The sequence below is a fragment of the Neolamprologus brichardi genome, chromosome 20 (assembly GCF_056152115.1).
Source record: "Neolamprologus brichardi isolate AB-2024 chromosome 20, ASM5615211v1, whole genome shotgun sequence".
NCBI lineage: Eukaryota > Metazoa > Chordata > Actinopteri > Cichliformes > Cichlidae > Neolamprologus > Neolamprologus brichardi.
The window spans coordinates 22,970,981-22,995,130 of NC_142123.1; the positions used below are offsets into that span (position 1 = coordinate 22,970,981).

At 41.1% G+C, this 24,150-nt stretch overlaps 4 protein-coding genes across 8 annotated transcripts in view; 1 reads left to right on the forward strand and 3 right to left on the reverse strand.

The window, feature by feature from the left end:
* Positions 1 to 3,325, reverse strand: part of LOC102798545 (serine/threonine-protein kinase WNK2) — a 41,636-nt gene extending 38,311 nt beyond the window's left edge. Inside the window, exons 1-2 of one of the 3 annotated variants that reach the window (XM_006796440.3) lie at positions 2,640 to 3,325; positions 1,473 to 2,260 (exon numbers count right to left, since the gene is read on the reverse strand). In XM_006796440.3, coding sequence (XP_006796503.1) covers positions 1,473 to 2,120 — 648 coding nt within the window. In that variant the 5' untranslated portion in view covers positions 2,121 to 2,260; positions 2,640 to 3,325. The remainder of the gene's footprint in view (positions 1 to 1,472; positions 2,261 to 2,639) is intronic. The other 2 variants (XM_035910141.2, XM_087833753.1) reach the window with 2 other exon arrangements.
* Positions 3,326 to 3,539: 214 nt separating this feature from the next.
* On the forward strand, positions 3,540 to 12,259 carry LOC102799047 (ninjurin-1). The gene is made up of 3 exons (XM_006796442.3): positions 3,540 to 3,674; positions 9,137 to 9,374; positions 12,073 to 12,259. Exons 1-3 carry the CDS (start codon positions 3,540 to 3,542, stop codon positions 12,213 to 12,215), a joined length of 516 nt encoding a protein of 171 aa, XP_006796505.3. The 3' UTR covers positions 12,216 to 12,259.
* Positions 12,260 to 14,223: 1,964 nt separating this feature from the next.
* Positions 14,224 to 18,778, reverse strand: LOC102799336 (caspase recruitment domain-containing protein 19-like). 3 transcript variants are annotated; one of them, XM_087833697.1, is made up of 6 exons: positions 18,645 to 18,778; positions 17,317 to 17,462; positions 17,069 to 17,225; positions 16,559 to 16,627; positions 15,238 to 15,303; positions 14,224 to 15,108 (listed from the first exon to the last, which is right to left on the reverse strand). In XM_087833697.1, the coding sequence occupies exons 2-6, from the start codon at positions 17,398 to 17,400 to the stop codon at positions 14,996 to 14,998; spliced, it is 489 nt and encodes a 162-aa protein (XP_087689823.1). In that variant the 5' UTR covers positions 17,401 to 17,462; positions 18,645 to 18,778; the 3' UTR covers positions 14,224 to 14,995. The 3 variants fall into 3 exon arrangements, with proteins under 3 accessions (XP_087689823.1, XP_006796506.2, XP_006796507.2); XM_006796443.3 differs by having other exon boundaries at positions 18,624 to 18,778; XM_006796444.3 differs by having other exon boundaries at positions 18,609 to 18,778.
* A 721-nt stretch (positions 18,779 to 19,499) lies between these two features.
* On the reverse strand, positions 19,500 to 23,905 carry susd3 (sushi domain containing 3). Its single transcript, XM_006796445.3, is given in 8 exon segments — positions 19,500 to 19,706; positions 19,709 to 19,754; positions 19,757 to 19,848; positions 19,945 to 20,020; positions 20,022 to 20,112; positions 20,602 to 20,746; positions 21,618 to 21,812; positions 23,377 to 23,905. Coding segments are annotated over 8 exon segments (801 nt in total). The 5' UTR covers positions 23,453 to 23,905; the 3' UTR covers positions 19,500 to 19,626.
* Positions 23,906 to 24,150: the final 245 nt, after the last annotated feature.

A 24,150-nucleotide genomic window follows, 5' to 3' on the forward strand; every position in this document is an offset into this window, starting at 1 on the left:
TATCCAACAGTACCTAATGGAAGACCTTCAGCTCAAAGCTACAACAGTGTATATAAGATGACTACATGATCACTTGAATCATGATTAACATCCATTGTCAACTGTCCACTAGAGGGAGTTTTAATCTGTCTGTAGGGAAAAATAAAATAAGAGTACATAGATCCCTCTTCCACATTCTCCATCCACTGGACTGAACTACAGCTTTGTGTTGTCCAGTTGAGGAAAGCTCAGGGCTGCTTCCTGCTGTCAGCGTGCATGATATCATCATCCAAATGAGGCCTTCGAGTCTCAGTGTGTCTTTGCATGCTCAACAATGGCATGCTATCTTTAAAGTCCTTTTATGTGATGCTATGTGTCACTGCGCTGTAATGCTAAAGTCAGACAAAACAGGTTTAATTCCTGCCAGTGGATGAAGTGGTTTGCATTCTTTCATCTCGCACAGTACTGACGCAGCATGTTTTCAGTACCCTAGGCAAAGTATTCACTGAGGCCACTGACTGCCACAAGGCTCCCAGCAGGCTATGGGGCAGGTTCAGCTGCTTCCTGTCTGCTCACCTCCTGTTACACAGAGGGTGTGATTGCAGGGAGTAGCACCACTAATAACATGCAGACACACTGCTGGGAGAGAGCGAACCGGCATCTCCTGCACTGTCCACTTCAATAATTGAGCTGAGTGTCATCATGCAATCAGCTGGCCAAACTGCCATGGAAAATTAAGGCTGTCTGAGCACACACAATGTAAAATAAATCCTTTACAAAATTATCTAAATAGGGAGGAAAAAAATAACAAATCACAGGACATGTTTTTGTACTTTGAGGGGGCCAGTCATGCTGACTATAGTCCCCCTTAAGCCTCCTGGGAGAGGGAGAGAGAATAATCCTTGTTGCAGTCTCAGAAGGATGGAAATAATTAGTTAATACCTTTGCACAGTCTAAGCTTGTGATTTCCTTGTGTCTATGTAACGCAAGAAAATGAACTCCCCTTGTGCATTTGCGAAACTGTCGATCGCCATACTTCAGCGATGGTATGTTCCTCCATGTCATGTCTACAGCTACTGCTTGTCAATCAGTCTTCCAGTGTAAACCATTTAAAATTTAGTGGTGACCAATTTGCAACTCAGCATACTCCTTCATGAGACTAAAGGCTGATTGACAGCTCCCTGAAGACATCTCCATTACACTATCATGATGAGTGAGAACACAGAGGAGAAAAGATAGAGGGCTTCCTGTGGGAGTCAGGCATTCTTCCAGTAATATTAATCACGCATATATTTATCGTAGAGGGAAAAATGTGAAGATACTTTTAGATAGCTCTGGTCAGCATCCATCTCATGGATTAAAAATGTGACAAATAAGCCTTTTTTTCACAGATGTGAAAAAGATAATTGTGCCTTGTCTGTAACTGCTGCATACACAACGAATTGGTGTCACAGAAATCTTGTTAATGAGATGAGACAATTTTACTGCCTTACCTGCAGCTCACACCAGGCCACCTCCACCCAGGTCTCAGTATCCAGGCCTTTGTAGACTGTCTTGAAGGAACCCCTCCCCAGCTCTATGTCAAATTTAAGGAACCTTCCCCCTGGAGACGTGGAGACTGCCTTCATCTCTGCCTCCTCCTCATTCTCCTCACTGGCTGCCTTGACAGCAGCTTTACCACCATCACTGCATGTAACATTTAACACGTCTCCACCTTTCTCCTTGTCCTCATCGGCGCTGGCGCTCTCTGTTGCACTGTCTTTAAGCCCACCTTGACTTTCAGTGCTGGATCCCTCCTGTATCCCACAGCTGGTCCCCCTAGACCTGTCCACAATTGTTCGCAGGTTAATGTTTAGGATCTTACTCCTGTTATTACATTCAGGTGCTTCAAAGGCCTGCTCATCTGTGTCTGAAAACCACAAACTTCTCCTGATGAATCTCTGATGCACAATCCTCTGATAACTGGAGGAAGGATATGCGCTGGGGTCACTCCCACCTCTCACTACAGAGTCCACAAGACTGACGGGTCCATCACCCATGGCCTCGCAAACATTTTTGCCCGGTTCACACTGAGACTTGGTTACAGGCGAATTTCTCAGGTCTTGATGGTCCCCGGAGCCTGATTTAGACTCCGGCTCCATGGTGACTTAAAAGTTCAGTCGCCTTGGTTTCCAGGTCATTCGTGCCATCACGGGTAGACTTTCCAACACGCAGATCGACAGATGAATACCTGCAGCGCCCACTCGGTGACGCAGTTTGCCGGGAGAGGCCCTTAACAACACTGGGATGGATGACATAGACAAGATTTTATCCGCTAATAATAATAATAATAATAATAATAATAATAAAAAGAACCTGCAAAAGAAATGCGATATGCCCCAGTTATACAGTATTGCTAAAGCTATCGATGGGCGTTAAGCATGGTAATAATCACTGAGGTGAAGTTAGCTGCTGTCAGTAAGAGGGGGTTGACAAAAAGACAAGCCCAGGAGTTAAAGCATTGCTTCCAGAAGCCATCGTCGTCCAGGTGACCGAGAAACTAGCAAGCTGGCTTCGGCGACATAAGTTTGGCAACTAGCTAACACTAAATTCCCCCCCAGTATACCCACAATATTATCTTACGTTCAAATACTGACATAAAAAAATAAGGCACGACTTACCTTGTTCAAAAAAGGGGCATAAAAAACACCCTCGAGTAAAACTGACGCTAGTGACACACAGCAGAGACAAACCTGCCAGGTCCAGTAGCAGCACTCAAAAAAAACCTCGCCAACGTTAGCCGACTGTCCACGACAAAAGGTGGACTTCAAAAACGCCCTATCTGCATATTATCTCCATTTTCAAGCACAGGAGCCGCCCCAGCGACCGCAAACAAATTCGGTCTTTCTTAACTGAACACATACCACATGCTGACAAGAAATAACTGACGAATCTCTTGTATTTATCTCCTTTTAAGTCCCCGCATCCCTCTCTTCGGTTGCAGCTCCCAATGCGACTCTCCCCACTGTTTCTTCTTCTTCTTCGCTGCCGCGTAAGTAAATAGCACACACGGGTCGCTTTAAGACTCGGGGTTTTTTTTATTTTTCCTGTAGTCCCCTCGGTAGTTAACTTAAACCAACAGCTGTTTGCGCTTGTCATCGCCTTCCACCATTTGGTTAGTGCACCGGTGAGGTACACCAAATGTGTTTCCCATTCAGTTCGCTTGGCTCCACGCCCCTGGTGAGGACTATAGAAGGGAGGAGGGTGGAGGTGGGGGGAATGGTCCATCCAATCATACGGCACTCTGGGACGCCACAGAAAGCCTACTCATCATATTGCTGTGCTGTCCAACAGACAGAGTGACACGGGGTGAGACAAAGGCTGATTAGAGTCAGTGCAAGTAAATTACACAGCAATTAAAAACATAAATAAATAATTTCTCACGCCCTTTGCAGATTCAGTCACGTGTCTTAACTCCCGAGCCTGCTGTTGAAACAACATTTTTCCATTATCACTGCTGTTGTGTCATTATAATATAGTAGTTACACGTGCATCAGTAGCTCTGTCACGTAGCCTTGGCTATGTGCTTGCGGGTCCAGTCTTCTCTACCCCTACAGGATATTTTGCCACTTTACTGCAGCCTGCATCTGAGGTGTAGCAGCTCTTCGCACAGGGCAAAAATGAGCAGCAGCATCAACAGGTTAAGTGGCACCGAGGTAAGATATTTGCAGCCCCTTTTTAACATTCATCGAGGGAAAATGTAAATCCTCTGGTTTATAAATGTCTATAGGCTAAGTAGATCGATCTTACAAATTGACATGCTCACAAGTGCAATAAATAAAAGATGCACGAAGAAAGATTACCTGATTAATAAGAGTATTCTTGCTGTTTTGCATGCTTTTATACAGTAGAATAGAAGGAGTGTTAATACAGTGCAAACATGCACGAACCGCAAAGCAATCGCTTGGATATGGGCACTTGGGAAATGTGCTGTCATGCAATCATCTTTGTTTGGGTTGAATTTTTTGTTGCAAGAAGTGTTGATTCATTGTCGTGGTCATTTCTGTACCCAGAGTTGTCGGTTGTTACTTTTTATTGTAAGCCGATCGTGTAAATGTATCCACCTCCTGCGGTTTCTGCGCTTCCATGCCACTTCTGTGCCTTTTCTCATGTTACATGTCATCTGCATGTGAGGTACATTCAGAGGTGCATAAGCTTTGCAGAATAGAATTGGTGCTGAAGAAGACGGATTTTATGTCTCTGCAGAAACATTTGACCAGACATCTTAAAGTCTTTTGCAGGCATGCTGGGTCAGATGACAGTCTGGTCTGGCTTAGGGGTGAGGCATTGTTGGTATCTGAGTGACCTTATAAACAATGAATGCCCTCCTTTGTTACCAGTGCACTGGCTTAAATGCGCACATAAAAACAGACACAAGGTTTTCCTTTTGTATTACATCATCCTGCTTCATGCCACAACTGTAAAGCTCACAGATTGATTACTTGAGTTTATTAGGCAATTGAAGCTGCCATTTAAGAGTAGTTCAGTCCTGCATCTAATGTGCAGCATCCAGTTTTACAGGGCAGGGAAATGGACTTCACTCTGTTATCCGCATGGTCACTGTCTTAATAGCGCCATTTAATTTCAGATGTGTGTGTGTGTGTGTATTTGAGGAAGAAGGCAGGAGGAAGAGAGACCCTGGCAGCCACAGATACTTCCTTGCAACAGTCAGAGCTCAGCCAGCATTTGCAAAATGTAATACCCTTACGCTCGATAAAATGAGCAATTGATCTCATTTACAATGTGTCCCCCCACCAGTGTGAGTCAATATGAGTGTTTTTTTTTTTTTCAATCCATGGCTCTTGTAGGGTGAATATCTCACAGGAAGACTTTCTGCAGGCTTTTAATATCCTTGCCTGCCTTTCACTGAAATCTAAGACCGATGAGATGAGTCAGATTTCACTTTCTTTGATAACCCGTAGTTTAAATTGCAGCTTTTCACTAAATGAGAAAGTGTTTTTGATTTGTTTGGGGGTTTTTTTTTCCTACCATAAGTGTCTTAGCTGCATAGACCACACTCAGAAACAGTCATGTTTGCTTTGCTTTGTGCAAGGCTGTAAAACTAAAAGCTCTACAGAGATTCATGGAAATTAGATTTACAGTTGGGTCGATTGTCATCTGGAAGCTGGCCAGATTTTGAGGTGAGTGAGAGAAGAAGGCTGCTGATAGGACATGATGGATGGAGAGCAAAGAAGTGCTTATGCACGAAGAAAAAAAAAGTAAGGGAAATACTCACTTATGCAGTTAGAGTTAATTTAGCGTTTCATCATATAGCTGAACACGAGCTCAATTAACTAAATAATAAATGTACGGTTTCACTGTCTTAAGTGGTGTCTTGCTTTGTTGCCTTGAAGAGCTTTCTACATGTCAGACACAGAGCTTAACAATACAAAGCTAAAGGCACTGCATACTCTCTAAGTAACTTACAGGTGGTGTAATCAGTTAGTGTGACGACATGGGAAAAGGAGAAAAGTTTAGGATTAGGTGTGCAAGTTGAATGAGTTCATTTAGTTTTTTGGGAAATCAGCCAAAACGTTCATTTGCTTCTGAATACACAATGAAAAATGGATTTATTTGATCTGAGGTTTGGGTTAAATCACGGGAATTAAGAAATTGCAGTCTTTCCAAAGTTGTAAAAAGCATGTATTATACAACTCTGCATCTAGCTTTAGCATTAAAAAAATATGAGAAGTAGGGAATGTGAATATAAGGGTCTTTTATTTGTTTTTCACCCATGGTAATCCTTTGCATTCTGCAACCCGGGTTGAAAGTTAAAATAATGTCATATTTTCTCATTCAATTCAATTCAGCTTCAATTTTATTTATATAGCGCCAAATCACAACAACAGTTGCCTCAAGGCGCTTTATATTATAAGGTAAAGACCCTAGAATAATACAAAGAAAACAGAGGAAACCCCAACAATCATATGACCCCCTATGAGCAAGCGCTTTGGTGACAGTGGGAAGGAAAAACTTCCTTTTAACAGGAAGAAACCCCCAGCAGAACCAGTTTTATTCTCAGTTTTATTTATGTGATTTATATGAATGATTTCAATTGCTCAGTTAAGCACTTAGGTCAACATTCATTGTTTAAAGAAGCCTTATATAAATAACTTACTGGTTAGCTGGTTTCCCTTCTCATTCCCACATTGTAGTGTTAGTGACACCTTACAGCAGAAACTGAATAATGTTAAATATTATGACATGATTTCCTCTGTTATTCCACAGTGGCACATAACTGAGAGTTAAGATCCAAACAACTTTTATGTCTCTGACTATCTCCCCCTCCCTCGTTACCTTGCTCCTTCTCTCCCCTCGGTATATCTCCCCCGAGACTGATTCAGACTAGAAATGCACTGTGAATAATTCATCACAAAAATCAGCACTGAAACCTAGAACCAGTACAGCACAACTGATTTAATGAGAACTTTTTTTTTTTTTCTCTACAGTTTAGATAGCTATAAATCTGGTGTGCCTAGATGACTGACAAGCACTGGGTTTCTCTGGGATATAAAATTCTTTCCAAAAATGCAATTGTGAGTTGTCTTCCACTTTTTTTCCCCCAAATATTATTCAAACGAAAACCAGGATCACATTCTCTTTTTAAAAAAAAAATTTGTAGCATGTTATCCCTCCACTCCACTCACAGCTGTTGAGTAAGACATATTATAAGAGCCTGTATTTGCTATCGTTTTTGCACTGAATATCTCCTCTACTGTCATTAGTTGTTGTGCTATTTTGTCAGCTGTATGATGCGAGTAGCTTGGGCAGACAGAGGAAATGACCTTTAGATTTGGCCTACACACATGTCAAAAAGGAGGAGTTCTTTTTTGGAAAAAATTCACCTCCTGCGTTTCTAGACATAGTGACTCCATATTTCCAACCTGCGATCTCACAACAAGTATTATCTCGCTGTGGTCTGTTGACTCTGGGATAAAGGGCTGTATTTTTTGAAAAACCCATGTCAGTGTGTGAGAGCAGAACGGCTGACCCTGACACGTCATGACAGTATGCCATTTGTGGTATTTGGAGCAGATCACAGTCACAGGACACCCTGCCACACCACATTGCTTTACAGCGAAAATGCATGTTTGCCTTCACAAAGCATGTCCTAAAATGTGTTTTAATTCCTCATTGTGAAGGTGTAACACAGTGCAGTGGAGCTTTGAGTTGAAAGGATTTGGAAAAAACACATTTTGGTTTTTTGTTTTTGTTTGGTTTTTTTTTTAAACATTTGCTGGATACTGCCGAGATGTCTCTGAAGTGTTCACATGAATCTATGATAAAGCATAAAAGTTAAACGGATAAGTAGACTGCCAGATGATGAACTTGTCCAGTAACCCATTTAATATATCTTCTAAAAAGCAGAGATTTATTAAGAGGATTAAACATGGCTTGTCCAGTGGTTATCACAGGATTGAAAAAAAAATTATCAAAATAATTACTGCAACCAGAGTACCAGATCATTACCAACCACACCTTCTGTTCAGAGTGTACTTCCCCTCATACATCAAGTTAACCCATGCCAGTTGATTGCTGTGAATCTCTTAAATGCATTGTAATTCAGCTGTAGCCTTATCCATGGTAAATTAGAGGGTGCAGCTTTTCTTTCCTTTCTTTTTGTCTTTATCCCTCGAGCAGAGGGAAGACAGCTCGCACCACTTCTGCAGTTTGGTTAATCTCAGACAAACTATGCTCTCTGCAGCTGCAGGGAGTGTTATGATAAAAACGGAAGATTTTGGTGTTCAGGAAGAGACTGCTGATTTTTTTTTCCTTTTCAAAGAAAGAGGCATTGGCATTCATGCTTTGACCTTGTCACCACTGAATTTTAAAATGTGGTTCTCAGGTGTAATGAGCCAGCATTTTTTATAGAGACAGACTCCTTATTCACCAATAAGATAACTTTTTTTCCAGAACCTTCTGGTCCAGTGGATATGTATGGTTCTCTCTTTGCAGTACATAGTCCACTGACATGGAGTGAACACACAAACACACTCACAACTCAGCTAATCTAATGTTGCATCACGCTCACCCACACAAGAATCGATAGGTTACACAACTCAGAGTAAAAGTAACTTTCTTAAACGCTTTTGGTCAACACCTGCTGATTAATCATAGAAATGCACGATGAGCCATGAGCAGGACATCACAGAAACTACTGAAGAAAGTAGACAAGAGTTAACAAGATGCAGCAGTGGCCTATGAGTGTACGGGAAGTAAAAGCGAGGAGCGAAGAAGAAGTGCTCAGTGCATCCACTAGCACCCTGGATTTAGAGCAGCATAACTAAAGGAACTTGATGAAACTCTTAGATTTGTCAAAAAGGAAAGTGAAAGATTAATTTTAAGAGTAGAGAGGGTGTCTTTCTTCAGAACCAAAAGTAGTTTTCACAAGTAGAGTAGGTTTCACAAGAGAAGGTCCTGATCCTGAAGGGTCTAACTGCCAAAAGATGGGCAAACTGAGGTAAACTGCTACTGGTTCTTTTTGGCTTTGCTCAGCCCATTTCTGCAGCTGCCCATCAAGCGTCAAGAGAATGTGATATGGGCAGAATATGAACAAAGGATCACTCTATCACTCTACACTGGTAGTTTTTTTTACAGATAAGAAAATCAATCATTTGACTGTTTTGATTTATAAAGTCAACAAACACTGGAATAGAGGGCAACAAGTGCAGCGCAGGCTCATAGAAGCAGTATAAAATGCCCAGAGCTCAATGCTCATATGACACTAGCGAAGGAGAAAATGTGCAGACTGAAAGTGATCATTTGAAACTATTCGCAAAAACCTCATATGCTGACTTGTCATGTTTTAATGGTACTGTTACCAGATTGCCAGTATCTCTTTGCTGTACTAATGGCTCTGTTTTCAAAGGTCACTCTTCTGTAACGGCTGGTGTTGTTCTAATTAGGTCAGAATGATAACCAGATCCTCACAATCCGTGCTCAGGAAACACAAAATTACTGCTAGTCTCATCAAAATTATGCCTTGTTGGCTCTACTGGAAGAACAAAACACAGCACAGAGCAAGCCTTTCTGCTTGTTTCCCGGCGTTCTTCTTTCTGTCATTATCTGCAAGCCATAAACATTATCTCTGTGCCAATTACTCTCTTCTCTCCCCCAGACCACCCATCCAGATGCTTGGCCCAGAAGCCCAGCTCCTCTGAACATGAACCACTATGCCAATAAGAAGAGTGCAGCTGAGAGTATGCTGGATGTGGCCCTGCTGATGGCCAATGCCTCCCAGCTAAAAGCTGTGCTGGAGCAGGGGCCAAGCTTCCACTTTTACACCCCCACCATCACCCTAATCAGCATCTCTCTGTGTCTACAGATCACAGTCGGGGTCCTGCTTATCTTCATAGGTGAGAAAGTAAACATAGCCTGAGCCCTTCTGGTGTATCAGAGGTGTTTATGCTGTCTGGCATCTCAATCCTTTACTTGCCCACTTCATCCTTCCTATTCTAGCAAGATTACAGCAATCTATATGCCACCTTTTGCCCTACAATGCACCCCCTCCCCCATAAATGTCAAGTCTACTGACTCCTGACAAACAACCTATTAGGAGCTGGATTCAGTTACTATAGTAACCAGGACTGAGAGGTCAAAGGGTTCACTAGGTTTTACTGCTGATATCAGCACTGCTGGGAGTTGGGAGGGGTGCTGTGTATGTGTGTAAATGTGTCAATATGTGTCAGTATGTATGTATCTCCATGTGTTGGAACAAAGAGAAAAGCCCAAAAAGTGACAGATGCAGCAACAATGTTTTAGGAGCTCTGCTGATATCTCGGGTTGAAAAATTGGTGCGTGTAAATAAAAATAATAAGATAAGTTGGGGATAGATAAACTAATTCAGTTTTTTTTTCCTGACACACTGTACAACAGGTTAATGAACTTTAAGCCAGTCACAATGACTCAGCTGTAGATGGATGAGTAAACAAAGTGAGTTTTGTTTGGTTAGTGTGAAACTAACAACCCCACATATCTTATCTACCTCCTCTGTGAAACTGCTGAAAAAAAATCTAAAAATAATCAATTATCAATCAGATATTTCAAAGCACGCCCAGATGAATATTTCCTCCCTTGTTGCTCAGATTTCTGCAAAAGAAATATTATATCATCATCAACATTGTTACAGTATGAGTATACAGTACAATCAGATATTATTAACTCTGACATTTGCACATTGAGGTATTCACATTAAAAACGTCACATGTCCATAAGACACATCCAGCACGTGAGAGTCATCACTCATTCATTGCCCCTTTGACCTCCTTCACCAGACTTAAACAGCACCCCTCGCCTTTACCAAAATATCACACACATTTCTTTCTCATTACTCTTTTCTTCATTTCCGTTTACTCTTCTGAACTTCTTTGGCCTCTCGTCCTCACATCCCTCCCTCCCCGTTGGATCCAGCTCTCTCTAATGGAGCCAGTGGTGCGTGATGTGAACGGCCTACATACTGGCCACCCCAACCAGACTCTAGCCCCCACCAAGACAGATCAGATACACACACATCACAGGAAGGGTTCTTACGCTGTTTAACCTCTGGTAATTTCCATCAAATACACACACCCATGCACATATGCATGGCTACTGCACACCCATTTGTATGAATATGCATTCATGTGACCATTATTCACAGGCGACTCCCTGTACTGCTGATGACACCATAGTAATGTCTTTGTCACAACACTAATTTTCATAACATTTAACACATGCCATGATGCTATTAAAACACAAAAGAAATGACACAGTTGCATATAGGAAATACAAGCTTCCCTTGATCAGTTTTCTTCCCCTGTATTGTTCTTTTTCTGTGATTTGAACCTGACACTTGTTTTCTTTCCCTGTGTGACATTTATGCCTGCGATGTATAGTAAATGTATCACATCATATACATGTTTAATTTGGGGGACGCTGATTGTTACAAATCCAATTCCAAAAAAGTTGGGAAGCTATGTTAAATGCAAATAAAAACAGAATGCAATGATTTGCATATCTTACAAACTCATACTTTATTCACTATGAAGAATAGAAAACGTATTAAATGTTTCAACTGAGAAACTATACTATTTTAACAAACGTATCGGGTGCCATTAGTAGCAACAGGTCTAAACAGAAGTTGAGACAGGGCCATGTTTACAACTGTGTAGCAGCGTCTCTTCTTTTAACAACAGTCCATATATGTCTTGAAACTTAGGAGACCAGTTGTTTTGTTCCATTCTTGTCTTATTCTGAAATATAGGATTGTAGCTGCTCAATAATCCTGGGTCTTTTTTTTTGCCACATTTTTGGTTTCCATGACAGTTTCATGTCTGTGTTTTTATGGCAGTGTCACCTGAGATTCCAAAGATCACGAGCATCCAGTATTGATTTTCATCATTGTCCCATGTGCACGGAGATGTTTCCAAATGATTGGAATCTTATGATGACGTTATGAATTGTAACTGATAAGATGTTCAAAGTCTTCACGATTTACAAAGAGGAACACTATTCTGAAATTGTTCCACAATTTGTAAATGGAGTTTTTTTGCAGACTGATGAGCCTCTGCCTACTGCACCATTACTTTTGACAAACTCTGCCCCTTTAAGATGATCTTTTTGTACTCAGTCATGTTACTGACCTGTTGCCAATTCAGCTAATTAGTTGCAAAATGTTCCTTAAGCTGTTTCATTTAAGTACTGCTTACTTTTAAAGCCTTTTGCATTTCCCTGTCCCAACTTTTTTGAGTGATCAAATTCAAAATGAGCTAAAATTTTTAATAACATAGTAAATTGATTGCAGTAGATCTAACTTTTTTGCCACGTTAATCTGAGTTTCCACTAAGTGAAAAATGAAAAACTGAATATTGCATTGTTTCCTTACATGCTTGCGTCATAAAATAAAAGACACAAATAGACGTATGAGCATTCTGAACCCAGAATTAAGTAAATATAGATTTGTGGTTGACAGTAAATCTTTGCACCATAATGAGTTGGCTTTAGTCCCAGAATAGAGTAGATTGTTGTGCAATTAGACATTATCTGAGTTGTGTGTTGTTCTGTTTTTGTTCACAGTTCGATGGAACCTGAATGACGAGCAAAAACACCAGAGGCTGAACTTCATGGAAAACTTGGCTACAGGTCTGGTGTTCATCATCGTGGTGGTCAACGTCTTCATCACAGCTTTTGGAGTCCATCGAACAAATTACAGCAACTGAACATGCACACACGCACACACACACACACACACACACACACACAGACACACACGCACACACACACATACACACACACACACACACACAGGCACATCTATGTATGTGTGTATGCATTATTTTCAGTCTTTCACTGCTCCCCTCTCTCTTTTCAAACAGGTATTTTCTCTCCTGCCTTACTCTGCAGTTTGCTCCTAAAAACTTTCATGTCGTCAGCATGTTTTTGCTCTACTCCTCTTCTGACCGGACCTTCACAATCACCTACATGACCTACAAACACAGTGACCTCTCCAGGCTCACAGAGAAATTTCCACCAGAAAACAACTCAAACAAAATACACAGCTGTTCATTTACCAGAAAATCATTGTCCCGCATGGCTGCAGGCACAGAGAGAAAATAGCGAACAAGAGAGAAACAGCCGTAGCGACAAAGAGGTCTGGTACGTAAACAACACAACATTTGTTCTGAATGGACAAACAGGAAAGTGGAGACAGCAGCAGTCAGGACCATGTGACCTCATGCTGTCTGTCTCCTATGCTGTCCGACAGTGACCCGAAGCACTAGCCAGACATGGATGCACAGTCTCACACACACACCTGAACACTCTTTAATTTTTAATTACACCAGTGACGTTTGATCAGGTTTAACGGGTGTGCTGAGCACATGTATGCAGCACAGGTCAGGCCTCATCCGCCTCAAAACACCTACTCCCCTCCTCCACAGCTTTAACTTTACTACCCCACAGGCGTCATGCCTAACATTCAGTTATAACAGTGTTTGGTTGTGCTATGAATCCCTCTGTGACGAGCAAAGCTGGACTTTGTTTGTGATTCTTTGGACCAGAAGTAGCTGGTGAGTCAGAGTCAACAGAGCACAGACCCCGGCAGAACTACTTGTTAAAACAGAAGCCTTAATTAGGCAGCAATGCCACTGAAACCCCAATTAGAGCACAAGCAAATGCTCATTTTATACACTTGAGTGGTTTGACATAAATATCCAGTAAAGGAAATTTGAGGCTGTTTCACATAATTATCAGCTAAAAACCTTAATCGCATTCATGCAGCTATCTATAATTTCTCCAAGGTGGTTGTGAAGAAGCACCTTTCAGATGGCAAAACGTCGCAATCTCATCCTTTTCCTCCCCTACAACTATCATTGGTAACCGTGGAAACAGCCACACTGAGAGCCAGATTTGATGATACACACAGCTTCACTTGGAGGAGATCTGTAGATTGACATATATACATAATGTATATCCATGGCTCCTACCACTCTGTCTTGAAGTTTAACAAAGTGACTCTGTGGGGGCTGCGCATCAGAGGATGCTGATGATCAACGAGGACTTTTAGTTCCTTTGAAGCGAGCGTATTAATAGCTCTCTCGTGGGAATGTGGATGCCAGAGTGTGAACTGAACAATCACTCTGGTGACATTTCCAGCCCCCTTCAGCACCTCCCAATTCCTCCTCCCTCTCTCTTTGACTCCCCTCTCATCTGTTGCTCTCACTTCGCAGGGAAGACAGTAGCTGAAAAATGCTGCCGAGTGCAGATAATCTCCTGAGATCAGACACCTCTGCTCCGCTGCTGTGATGCAGACCTTATCTCTGATGTTACTACTTTCCTGCACATCGTTTATTACAAGAAACAGAGAGCATTCAAATGCACCCATCAGGGTATTTCAAAGGCATTCTAGCTAGCAGCATTTAATAGAGCATTTAATCAAGTTAGCTTAACTCATTCAACCAAATTGATTGCCATTATTCATTAATGAGGTCTGATCCCTGCTTCCCATTGTCATTGTTATAGCACACTTGAATATTTTTCTGTTTTTTTGTGTGTGTATGAGTGAGGAAGTAGTGCCCTCTAGTGTATGTGTTGCTGCTGTTGAATCAATTAGATGAATAATTTAACATAATCTCCATTTCATGATGACAGTGCAGTGAACAGTGCCAGAAACTAACCCGGAAAAGCTAATCAATGCACTGCTAATTACCTTTAATTCCCCTTTGTTGCTACACTATGGCAACATATACAGCATTTAATTAATGATGTTCCCATTTCTACAAAGACCTTTGTCGAATATTTGTTACACTAGACTAAAAATAACATGCAAACACAGGCGATCCAAATTTGCTGTGCTTTATTTGAAAATAAGTAACACTATTAGAGTGCCCTTTATTTTGCAAATTTTATAGAAGGCACTGGAAGTGGGCTAAGGTGTGATCATAGATGTATTTGTTGTGTATTTTTAAAAAAAGAAAATCTTTGTTGTGAAATGCGTTAACAAACGGAGCAATGAAAAATTCAAGTTGTTAAATTAAGTGCAAACCAAGAGCCTACCCACACAGGTGCTCCTACTTGAAGCTCTCCTCAAAATACACTTCATTGCCCACTCTTGGGTTTGTTGCACCCAAACAACCGACTCAGTCTTTAGTAAGTGAAAACAGCTTTGTGGGAGTGCAGCTGCACAGTTACACTTGGTTATTATTACGCTTTAAGCATTTTAGTTTAAAAAAAAAAAAAGAAACTCATAGCTATCTACAAACATGAAATCCAGGCAAGAGTCATACATACAAGTACTCTGGAAGAACGTTGCATAGTTCTGCCATTTCAGATGTACGCTGTGAGAATTTGTGACAGAATGTGTCAGGTCAAGTTACATTCCTCCAATTAGTACTTTCGTACATAAATTAGTATGTGAGTTTAGGAAAATGATGAGTTTGGCACAGAAAAAAGACATTTTTCATGGCTTCTTCTTCTCATTGCCTTGATGTTTTCATTTTTTCTACTTTCCAACTTCTCCATATGAAATGAAAACATCTCTAGCATCTTTACTCAGTCTTACAGCAGAGCAGTGAAGAAACACTCCAGTGCATTTCAAGGTTTCACCCTCTGTGTCTATAAAGAAGAGCAAAAAAACTGAGTTTTGTGTGTATCGAGGGTATGTTTTGAAATGTTGAACACGATTAAAGTAAGTAAAGTAAGTCTCAAGTCTGTGTCCCTCTCACTTTTTGTGCCACGACTCACCTCCGTAATAGTAGAGTACTGCAATTCCAACTACAAAACCGAAGCAGCTCAGGAAGAACATTGGTCCTGCAGGAGGAGAGAATAAAGTCATCAACTATACAATTATCTGATCAGTCTGCAGTGGCTCATACCTGCTTAATAAATTAGATGATCCAAAAAAAACTAAATACCACAAGCAAACTAAAATAATAGGTGATATTCTGAATGGCAAAGTCAAGAGTCCTAAATCTGCTCTGTGTACATAAAGTTGTCTCGCTCACAAGCTAAACAAGCTCCTTGGTATGACTTATGATCAGGAGTCAGTGTTTCACGGCATCTCCGATGACCCATTTCCCTGCTGACATACCTTTGACCCAGTGGATGCAGCTCTGACTGTTCAAAGGAATGCAGGACAGAGGAAGCTGCTTTATACATGAGCTTAACTGCCCTCACAAAGCTCGAGCTCTCAGTGTGATGGAATGGTGAATGGTGGAAGTAAAGAGCAGTGATGGGGCCGGCATTCTGATGCTAGGGGTTAAAAGGTTCAACAGACAACTGCGTTTGCTAAAGTCCACAGCTTAGTTGAGCTTAAGGGGCTTATCTTGGGATCAGCGAGGGGGTACAGAGGGACCCTGACACACACTCACACAAACTGTAAAACTATAATAATTTTTAAAATGCCATGCAGGCAAGATAAGGAAGAAAATGACACATATAGGGCTTTTTTGAGTCATTACTTACATATTATCATTAAATATATTTCACAAGTGATTACCAGTATCGCATTTATTTTCAAATTGCCCCTTAGTTAGTGCCATTGTTGGATTGAAAGTCAGTTTTTAGTGTTTAGTCATATTTAGTCACATATACTGATAAATCAACAGAATAACTCAACCATTAACAGCAGTGCATTTGTGAGCTTTTCTGCCATCAAGTCAGTGACACCCTATGGATTACACTGTTCATTTGACTTGAAATTGTCAGATGTTGCTGACTATTCATGTTTGTGATTGTATTTTATGAACTTCATGCAACTAAATCCGCACGATTCCTCCTGAGAGGGATTGCAAGTAAGACTGTGCATGTTTTTGAAATAAATAAGTCCAATTTCCTGGAAAGCATGTCATGAATTGTCTAAACTATAGCAGAATTACTTAAATTATTACAGAATAATTACAGAATAACTAAGAAACAGCAACATTTATCGTATAACATCATTGTATAAATCAATGAATGTTTTTTTTAGTTTGTGAAATCTCAATATTCTTAAATTTTAAAGATTTGAATGATTTACATAGAGACAACCCCTTATTCTGTTGTTAATGATGGTGATTATATGTACCTCTGTCGTTAAGCACATATCGCTCTTGCCAAACTGTCTTGTCATTAGTGCATTTCGAATCTGCCACTTCTAAAAACAGAAAGTAAAAGAGGTTAAAATGCAGCATTCCACTTTAACAATAACAACCTGTGAAGTGTTAAATGGCTACTTGGACAGCAGTCTAGGCAGCACATTAGCTTCTCTTTGCATCTTAAACAGGATAAGCCTATGTAAAGCTAGACACAGCAGGGGAGCCACCTTTATAGGACACTTTGGAAGCTGCTCCTGTAATTTGTTTGTAGAAAAAGCAACCAGTGCTGTAAAAAAAAAAAAAAAAAAAAAAAAAAAAAAAAAAGCTTAGCAGACACAAAACTTATGCTTTAAGGATAAAACCAGAACCTTTAGGTCCCACAAAGACATTGGTTCAATAGTTGTGTCTGCAATAAAATTAATGTGAAATTGAACTTTATGGAGAAGAAACAGCTATCCTCCAATCTGGAATCTGTAGCCAAGAAAAGCTCAATGTTTCACCTCTTTTTCTGACTCTGCTGGGCAGGCTAGAGTAGATGTCCTCTGTATGGATGTGAAGGGCTCTGTAGAATTCATGGCATGCCTCTTCGCCTTTTCTGTGCAGGTGCTTCAAGAGGTCTGCTAACCGCACCTTGGTGGACACGCTTAGGTTCCTGAACTGCAGGGAGACACAGGCTGCATTGAGTCACTGCACGCATCTGCACAGTATGCTTCTGTTTTGTTTGTGTAACACAAATAGCTGCAGTGACCCTGTGGGCTTCCTTGTCACTTAGTATCTGCGGGTAGATCCTGTTGAGCTGCAGGACAAGTCTGTCAACCAGCTCAGTGTCCATCCTCTGATCTGAGCACAGGAACTGGGAGTCACTCTGCAGCTGCTCTTGGTAACCATCGGTGTCTAGTAAAGGAAGATTGATGACAGTGAAAAGACATTGCTTAACAAGGGGTGTCAAGGCCAGCGCTGGTCAAAGCGTGGAGACCAGGTCAGAAACAGGCTATGACCCTGCACAACTGGCTCATGCGACAAAGCCCTAACAGAAGGGCTGCAGATTTTATTGTTAGTTTTAGTAATTTCTTAGTAAGCTCGTCTTGGAATCAGCCATGTTCTGAAAATAAGGAACTAAGAGGTTTATTCTCTTGTTTAGAAAGGCGAATACAATAGCTGCAAATTTGTCAGTTTCACTACACTTTATAGCTTCTATAGCTTAATGTTAGTACTGAAAATCAGCCAACTACAATTTAAGATGCATAAAGAGACAGCAGAAAGACTGTAAGGTGTTTAGTGTTAATAGTTTGGGCTCTGAACCATTTCTCCCCCCCACCCCAGAAATATGCATGAGCATTGTCTGCCATTTTCTTAAAAGAAGATGCTACACTTAAGAAGAAGACGACAAAAGGGGATCCATGGAAGTAAATATCCACACTGCCAATCATTAAGTAATATAGATATTGTACTTGTCCTGACCACTGTTGATATTCTTATGCGCAGTTGTGTACTTAACACATTAAACAGGCTACAGGCTGCAGCTGATGAGCAAACATACTACTAATATTTCTGCCATCTGTTCATAAAACATAAACTATTAACTAAATTAGTAGGTAAGTGTCAGATACTGTCATGGTGTTACATTGCATGGTCTAGTTATTCTCAGTATCGTCATCCCAGTAGGAAAGATTCCACTAGTTTAATATTTTAACAGGATTAACTTTATCCCAATGTACAGTTAATGCTATAATATCTCTATGGACTAGACTGACAACAGAAGGAGCTGCGTGTCTTTAATAAAAGTCTGGATGCCTCTGATGACAGTAGTCTGCCGATTTAGTTACCGGTTGCATATCAGGACAAACGATGATACTGACCCATGACAAACTACTCGACCGCGGTTTAATAACTATGTATAACAACAACTATTTTATACTATGACTTTGGGTGCGCAACAAGTGGCGCACCCAGAGAGAGAGACTGGTAGGATATCCTGGAAGTCTTGGCTCTGGCGCAAGGATACGCGCAAAGCACTCACAACAAGGCGAAACATCTTACCCTCGCTTCACAAACCTGACATACTGACAAATTTACACCGTGTGTGAACTTGACAATCGGACCGACAGCCTCCCCGGTGAAACTTCCTGGTCTCCCCCGTGAGTCGGTGCTCCGCTGCCCCGTTACATCAGCACGCTTGGCCGTGGCGTCACCACATGACCGACCTCAAGGCTACATGATGATGTTAATGAGCCGGGCAGACAGTGACGGACTACAGCTTTATCTAGCAAACACTGAAGCACAGAAGTGCCACAAATAATCATACATCAGGTTATTCTAACCTAAAGGCTTGAATAATAATAATAATAATAATAATAATAATAATAATAATAATAATAATAATAATAATAATAAACGTAGGCATTTATATTGTTAAATAAACTCTCCCCACTCCAATGCATCACTCATTGTTATTATTATACGTCTGTCATTTATTTACATTTCTCAAAATTATTATTTACACACACGTCAGTGTTTTACAACATCTCTTCTCGTGTCAAGAGTGAACTTTTCCCAGATTCCCACACTCTCCTCAGCTGACAGCAAAGTTAATTATATCGCAATAGATCCCTTAAGTGTTAGCCTCAAGCAGCAGAACTTCCTTTTAAGCTCAAATCTCTTGACATCCGAAGAACAGCTCTCTCCAAGGCTGGCGTCCTGAAAATGCACTGGCTCCTCTTTACAGACAGGGGGCAGTGTGCCATTACAGTTAGCATAAAAAGGCACATTAGTCTGTCAGATCAATGTCTCTTTAGAGCCATCTCGCCACTGCTGATACACCAAAACATACTGATATAGTTATTACATCCCACAGTCCTCGTCTATACAGCTGACACTGTTGAACAGATTTAGATATTAAACAAAGTCTTGATTGATGATTTTTGTGTGCTGTCCTCACACTGATATAATCCTTATGGAAAGTTCTTTGGGGTATATATTCCTGTTTGAGTTTATATTCCTCCCAGGGGCCCCATCTGCGGTTAATAGGTTTGCTCCTGATAAACTGCTCTGTTGTCCTTCATACTGCCACACCAAACCAGATCCCCCTGCTGAGATCTGGACCAGGCCCGGGCTTGTACTTTGACAGGAGGACAGGGGAGGGCCGGGATACTGAGGTGGGTCAGGTTCTGGCATTTGGGGCAAGAGAGGCTGGTTATAGTCGTGTCCAGGAAGAGCAGCAGGGGGAGGTGTGGGGCCATAGTTTGTGCAGGCAGGACAATAGGCGTAATGCTGGTGACATCTGTGTAAGAAAAGACAGGAAGTTGGGGTTTTTTTGTTGTTGTTTTTGTTTTTGTTGTCACTGTGGAGCATTCAAATGAAATTCAGCACATCTCACCTGCAAGATCGTATGCTGTCACACAGGGTAGGGCTAGCAGTGTCCCATGGAGAAAGCGGATTCTCTTGGGTGTTGTTGTTGTTGTTGTTGCGGCCCTTATGACTATATCGAGACATGTTGTTCTCCTGGTTCTGGGTTGGCTCCTCCCATTGCCACGGATCTGAGTCACTGGCATAAAAATAACCATACATGTCAGTATTTCATATTTCACCAGACCTAATATTGTATTTTGGCACCTGTGGTTGTAAATAAGTAGATACATCTATTAATAGATTGTATTCAAGCAGTCCTTTTGTTGCCATGCCTTTGTCATGTTTTAGACTGTTAGAATTTCTCTGTGCTTCATATAAATGCCACTTGTTACTCCAAAGAAGCAAAATAAAGACACATACACACATCTGTGTAGCAGATCAGGCCTTATTTTGTGTTCCTGTCCCATTAATGTCTTATAACCCTTAGGTTAGCAATTATTTAAGCTAAGAACCCATCTAATTCATTATGTATGCATATTTATTTGTATAAAGAATCCAGTATTTTGCAGTGTGTTGTGATGTATGCTTTCCTTATAATTACCTTTTACCAGTAATGATACATCACCAGATTTACTTTTACTTTTTAAAATCTTAATTGCAACTTTTCCAGCAATCCTTAACTCACTTCTCCTCCTTTTTCCTTTCTTCCTCCTTGATGCAGTCAAGCAAACAGCAGGTGATGAAGGCCACAGACATGAAGAGGATTATGCCTGAACTCACAAAGGATGCCATCACAGCCACGCGGTAACCAAAATCATTGGGAGACAGAGCTGAAGAGTGACAGAAGAAGAGCCAGTTGACTGATGTATTGACTGATTTTTGCCTCATGCACTTAGTGTCTTCTTTTTCTTTTTTACAATTCCATTCATCATACTACAAAACCTGTGTATAACAACAACCAGAAGTCTCAAATGCCACCTCACACAAGGTTTGCAGATATTGTCTACCTCACAGACTGCTGTAATATGCCACAAGTGTTTCATTGTCATTATCCAACAGAGACTTGCAGAAATAAAAAGTCATTTTGCAACAAAGGGTTCTTGCCAGCTCATCACTGAAAGGACAATAAAATATAAATTTATTATTATTTTATTTCTTTCAGTGTCACTCAGACAATTTCATCTCTCCCATGGTGATTGATTCTGAAAAATATAATTAAAATTCTGCCCTCAGTTTTTCCACTTCCTCGCTGGCTGTACACCTGCCTGAAATGATTCCTCGCTGCCAGTTAGTAGCATCAATATTATTGCTTAATGAGATGTGTCGACAAACAGCACATCATTTTCCCTCCATTGTGTTCCCACACAAATTAAGGTCATAATTAGTGCAAGCCAAACACAACTTAAGCATCTGCGTGTAACTTGGTCCCTAACAAGAATGCCTACACATAATGTTTAATATATATTCCATCACTTTGGAATAATGAGCTGACAGACATTTCAGTGGGAGTTTTGCAGCCTCTGCAGTTTTTCTAGGAAAAGCATTTGAGACATTTAATCTGCATACACACACATTTTGGTAATGTATAATGAATATGCAATTAGGTCCATGAAGTGACATGTACCTGGCTACAAATGTGTTACTAATATGTGCCATTTTTTGTATATTAACTGCCATCTCAAGGTTTTGGTTTCTACTTACCTTGACAATAGGAGTCTCCTGTCCAGTAGGTGCTGTTGGGGCCCATGACACACATCATATCACTGCCTACCAGTTTATGCTTCCCCGGGCACTGTAGTGATATGACGGTACCCACATTAGTGCCATTTCCCTGGATGATCTGGTGGTTGCCCAATGTTGGCTGAGGCATGGGTGTGCACTGAGCTTTGGAATTACCTAAAGCAGAAAGCTGGAGGTCAGCTGGTGTGGAACATTTGCAGCAATGTCTACAGTTGTTGCTGCTAATGATGTTTGAGATACTGTGAATATGCATTAATCACACAAAGTTCATCCAAAATTTGGGTACATGTATAATTCATGTATCTTCAAAAGAAAATTTGTATTCATAAGAACGATAAGACAACTTGGAATTCATAGATTGCACAACAATAATTCAAGGTGAACTGTATGAACAAACAAAAAGGGGGTGGGGGGGCACTGCGGATAAGAGTCAGTGTGGAATGGGGCAGTCATTCCATAGCTATCAGCGCTGAACCCCTAAAGGGCTGCGCAACACTGCATGACAAAACACAGCCCCCCGTAACAGCCGAGTGCCGTGCTGAGATGAATTCTAACGGTATCAAAGAAGGAAATGTGATAAATCATTAAACAAAAGGCCTGCAAGACTGGTGGAAAAACACAGGCCATCTGGAGCAACATTAAGAGAAAAAAAAACAAGGTTATCATACTGAACAGCATGGAGCTCAGCATATTACAGGACGGAAGGTCTCTCACTGTGACAGCTCAGTACACCAGCAGTTCCTGCATGTCTACAAGTCTCAGTCTACAAGAGTATGACTTCACTGTAAAACAAGCAGTTGGAATGCACATAAACACAATGACATGAAGGCGGTGGTTTCCAGCACAACTTGGAAGTATGATGTATTTGGTTTAGGGAAAATCAAAACCAGATTTTTGATTTTTTTTTCTTTACTCTGAGATATCTGCTTTTGGTTTTCACTTAAATAAAACAGACAGGTTACAGGGACTGATTTAGTGGAGGTTACTTTTTCGGGATTGCCATACACCTGTTACCATACATCCTGGGGTCATTTTTGACCCCAGGACAACACAAGGGTTAAGTTGGAGCAAAATATCCAAGGAGGAGTTGTGCACTTTGAAGAAGGACATGTGGCAGACCATAAAGTGAACCAAACTATATCAAAAGTCGCAGGTAGACAAATAAAAGAAGAAGAGATAATAGTAAACCATAAACAAGATAAAATTGTAACACGGAGAACATTAGTAACTCAGATCCCACCACAAAGACACACTTCAGTGCACAGAAGAATAATTTTATGTAACTTGTATGTATGAGTGAAATGTCCGGCTGCTTGACGTCAAATCCACCCCTTTTCGTTTCCTCTTTCTGTCTTTCTTCATAACACCTGACAATTATATCAACTAACCGTTAATCGGACACCAATCCACCCTTTTTTAAGTTTCATTTTATTACTGCGATGTCTAGTTCACACAATCTATCAGGTCTTTATATTACATAGGACCCTAATCTACTAAACCTTACAGTGCAATTGTTGTTACAGCAAACACTGCAAGTCCCGACAGAGCTATTGTACAACACACATGCATGGACGCGCACATCACCTGAACAAGAAGCACGCAAGTTAACAGAATAAAACTGGCGTCAGTGCACAAGTGACATTTCGGTCTCTCGAGGATCCTGCACGCTGGCTTCGTCTAAATTAAATAGCGTCTGGTTTTTCTATGCCATCTCTCTTACCTGACTTATTCCGGTCATTTTTGTTTACGGTATCAGTCCTGGATACATCTGATATTGATGCTGTTGCCGCGGACATGGTGGTGACACACAGCCGTCTCACAGAAAGCTCTTCTGGTTGTGCGTAAAGACGGCGCAGCTGTACTCCTCTGGGCCCCGTACAGGGTAAACGAAACGAAGTGTCTAGCTGCTGGCGCGGCGCTTGAGTTTCTCTGTGCGATGTTACTCGCTCCTCGTCCAGTGAACAGCTTGCCACCACCCACACTGCACCGTAACATTCACTTATTCTAATGTTCGTTCTGTGCTCTGGCTGTCGCGCAAGCGGATGAGCGCTTGAGAGGACGACGAGAGATGAAGTGATCAGTCGAGACCTTGTCGACCAAAGCAAAAATGACTTTGCGGATTAAATCATGTCGGGTCAAGTTAGGTTTCAGGTCTGCAGCTAACTACAGCTGCAAAAAACAGTCCACCTCAGTAGGTACAAATCAGGATGTGGTTGAAAATGTGCAAAACACCTCCCGATATAGACACGTAAACGTGGTCTATTAGAAGACAATCAAAAGTTACCAACGCCCAGCACGAGCACGTCAGCCTTAGAGCTTTCCAGACTAAAACAGATTCAATTCAATTGTCAACAGTAATAGACTGTTGCCTGCTCAGGGACAAATACAGCACATGCAGGACGACATTTTAAATATGCTGTAAAAACTAAGCATAACTAAGTTTGCAGTGCATCTCTCCAAAGTAAGGCTAAATGATCGTTACATAAACGGAGAA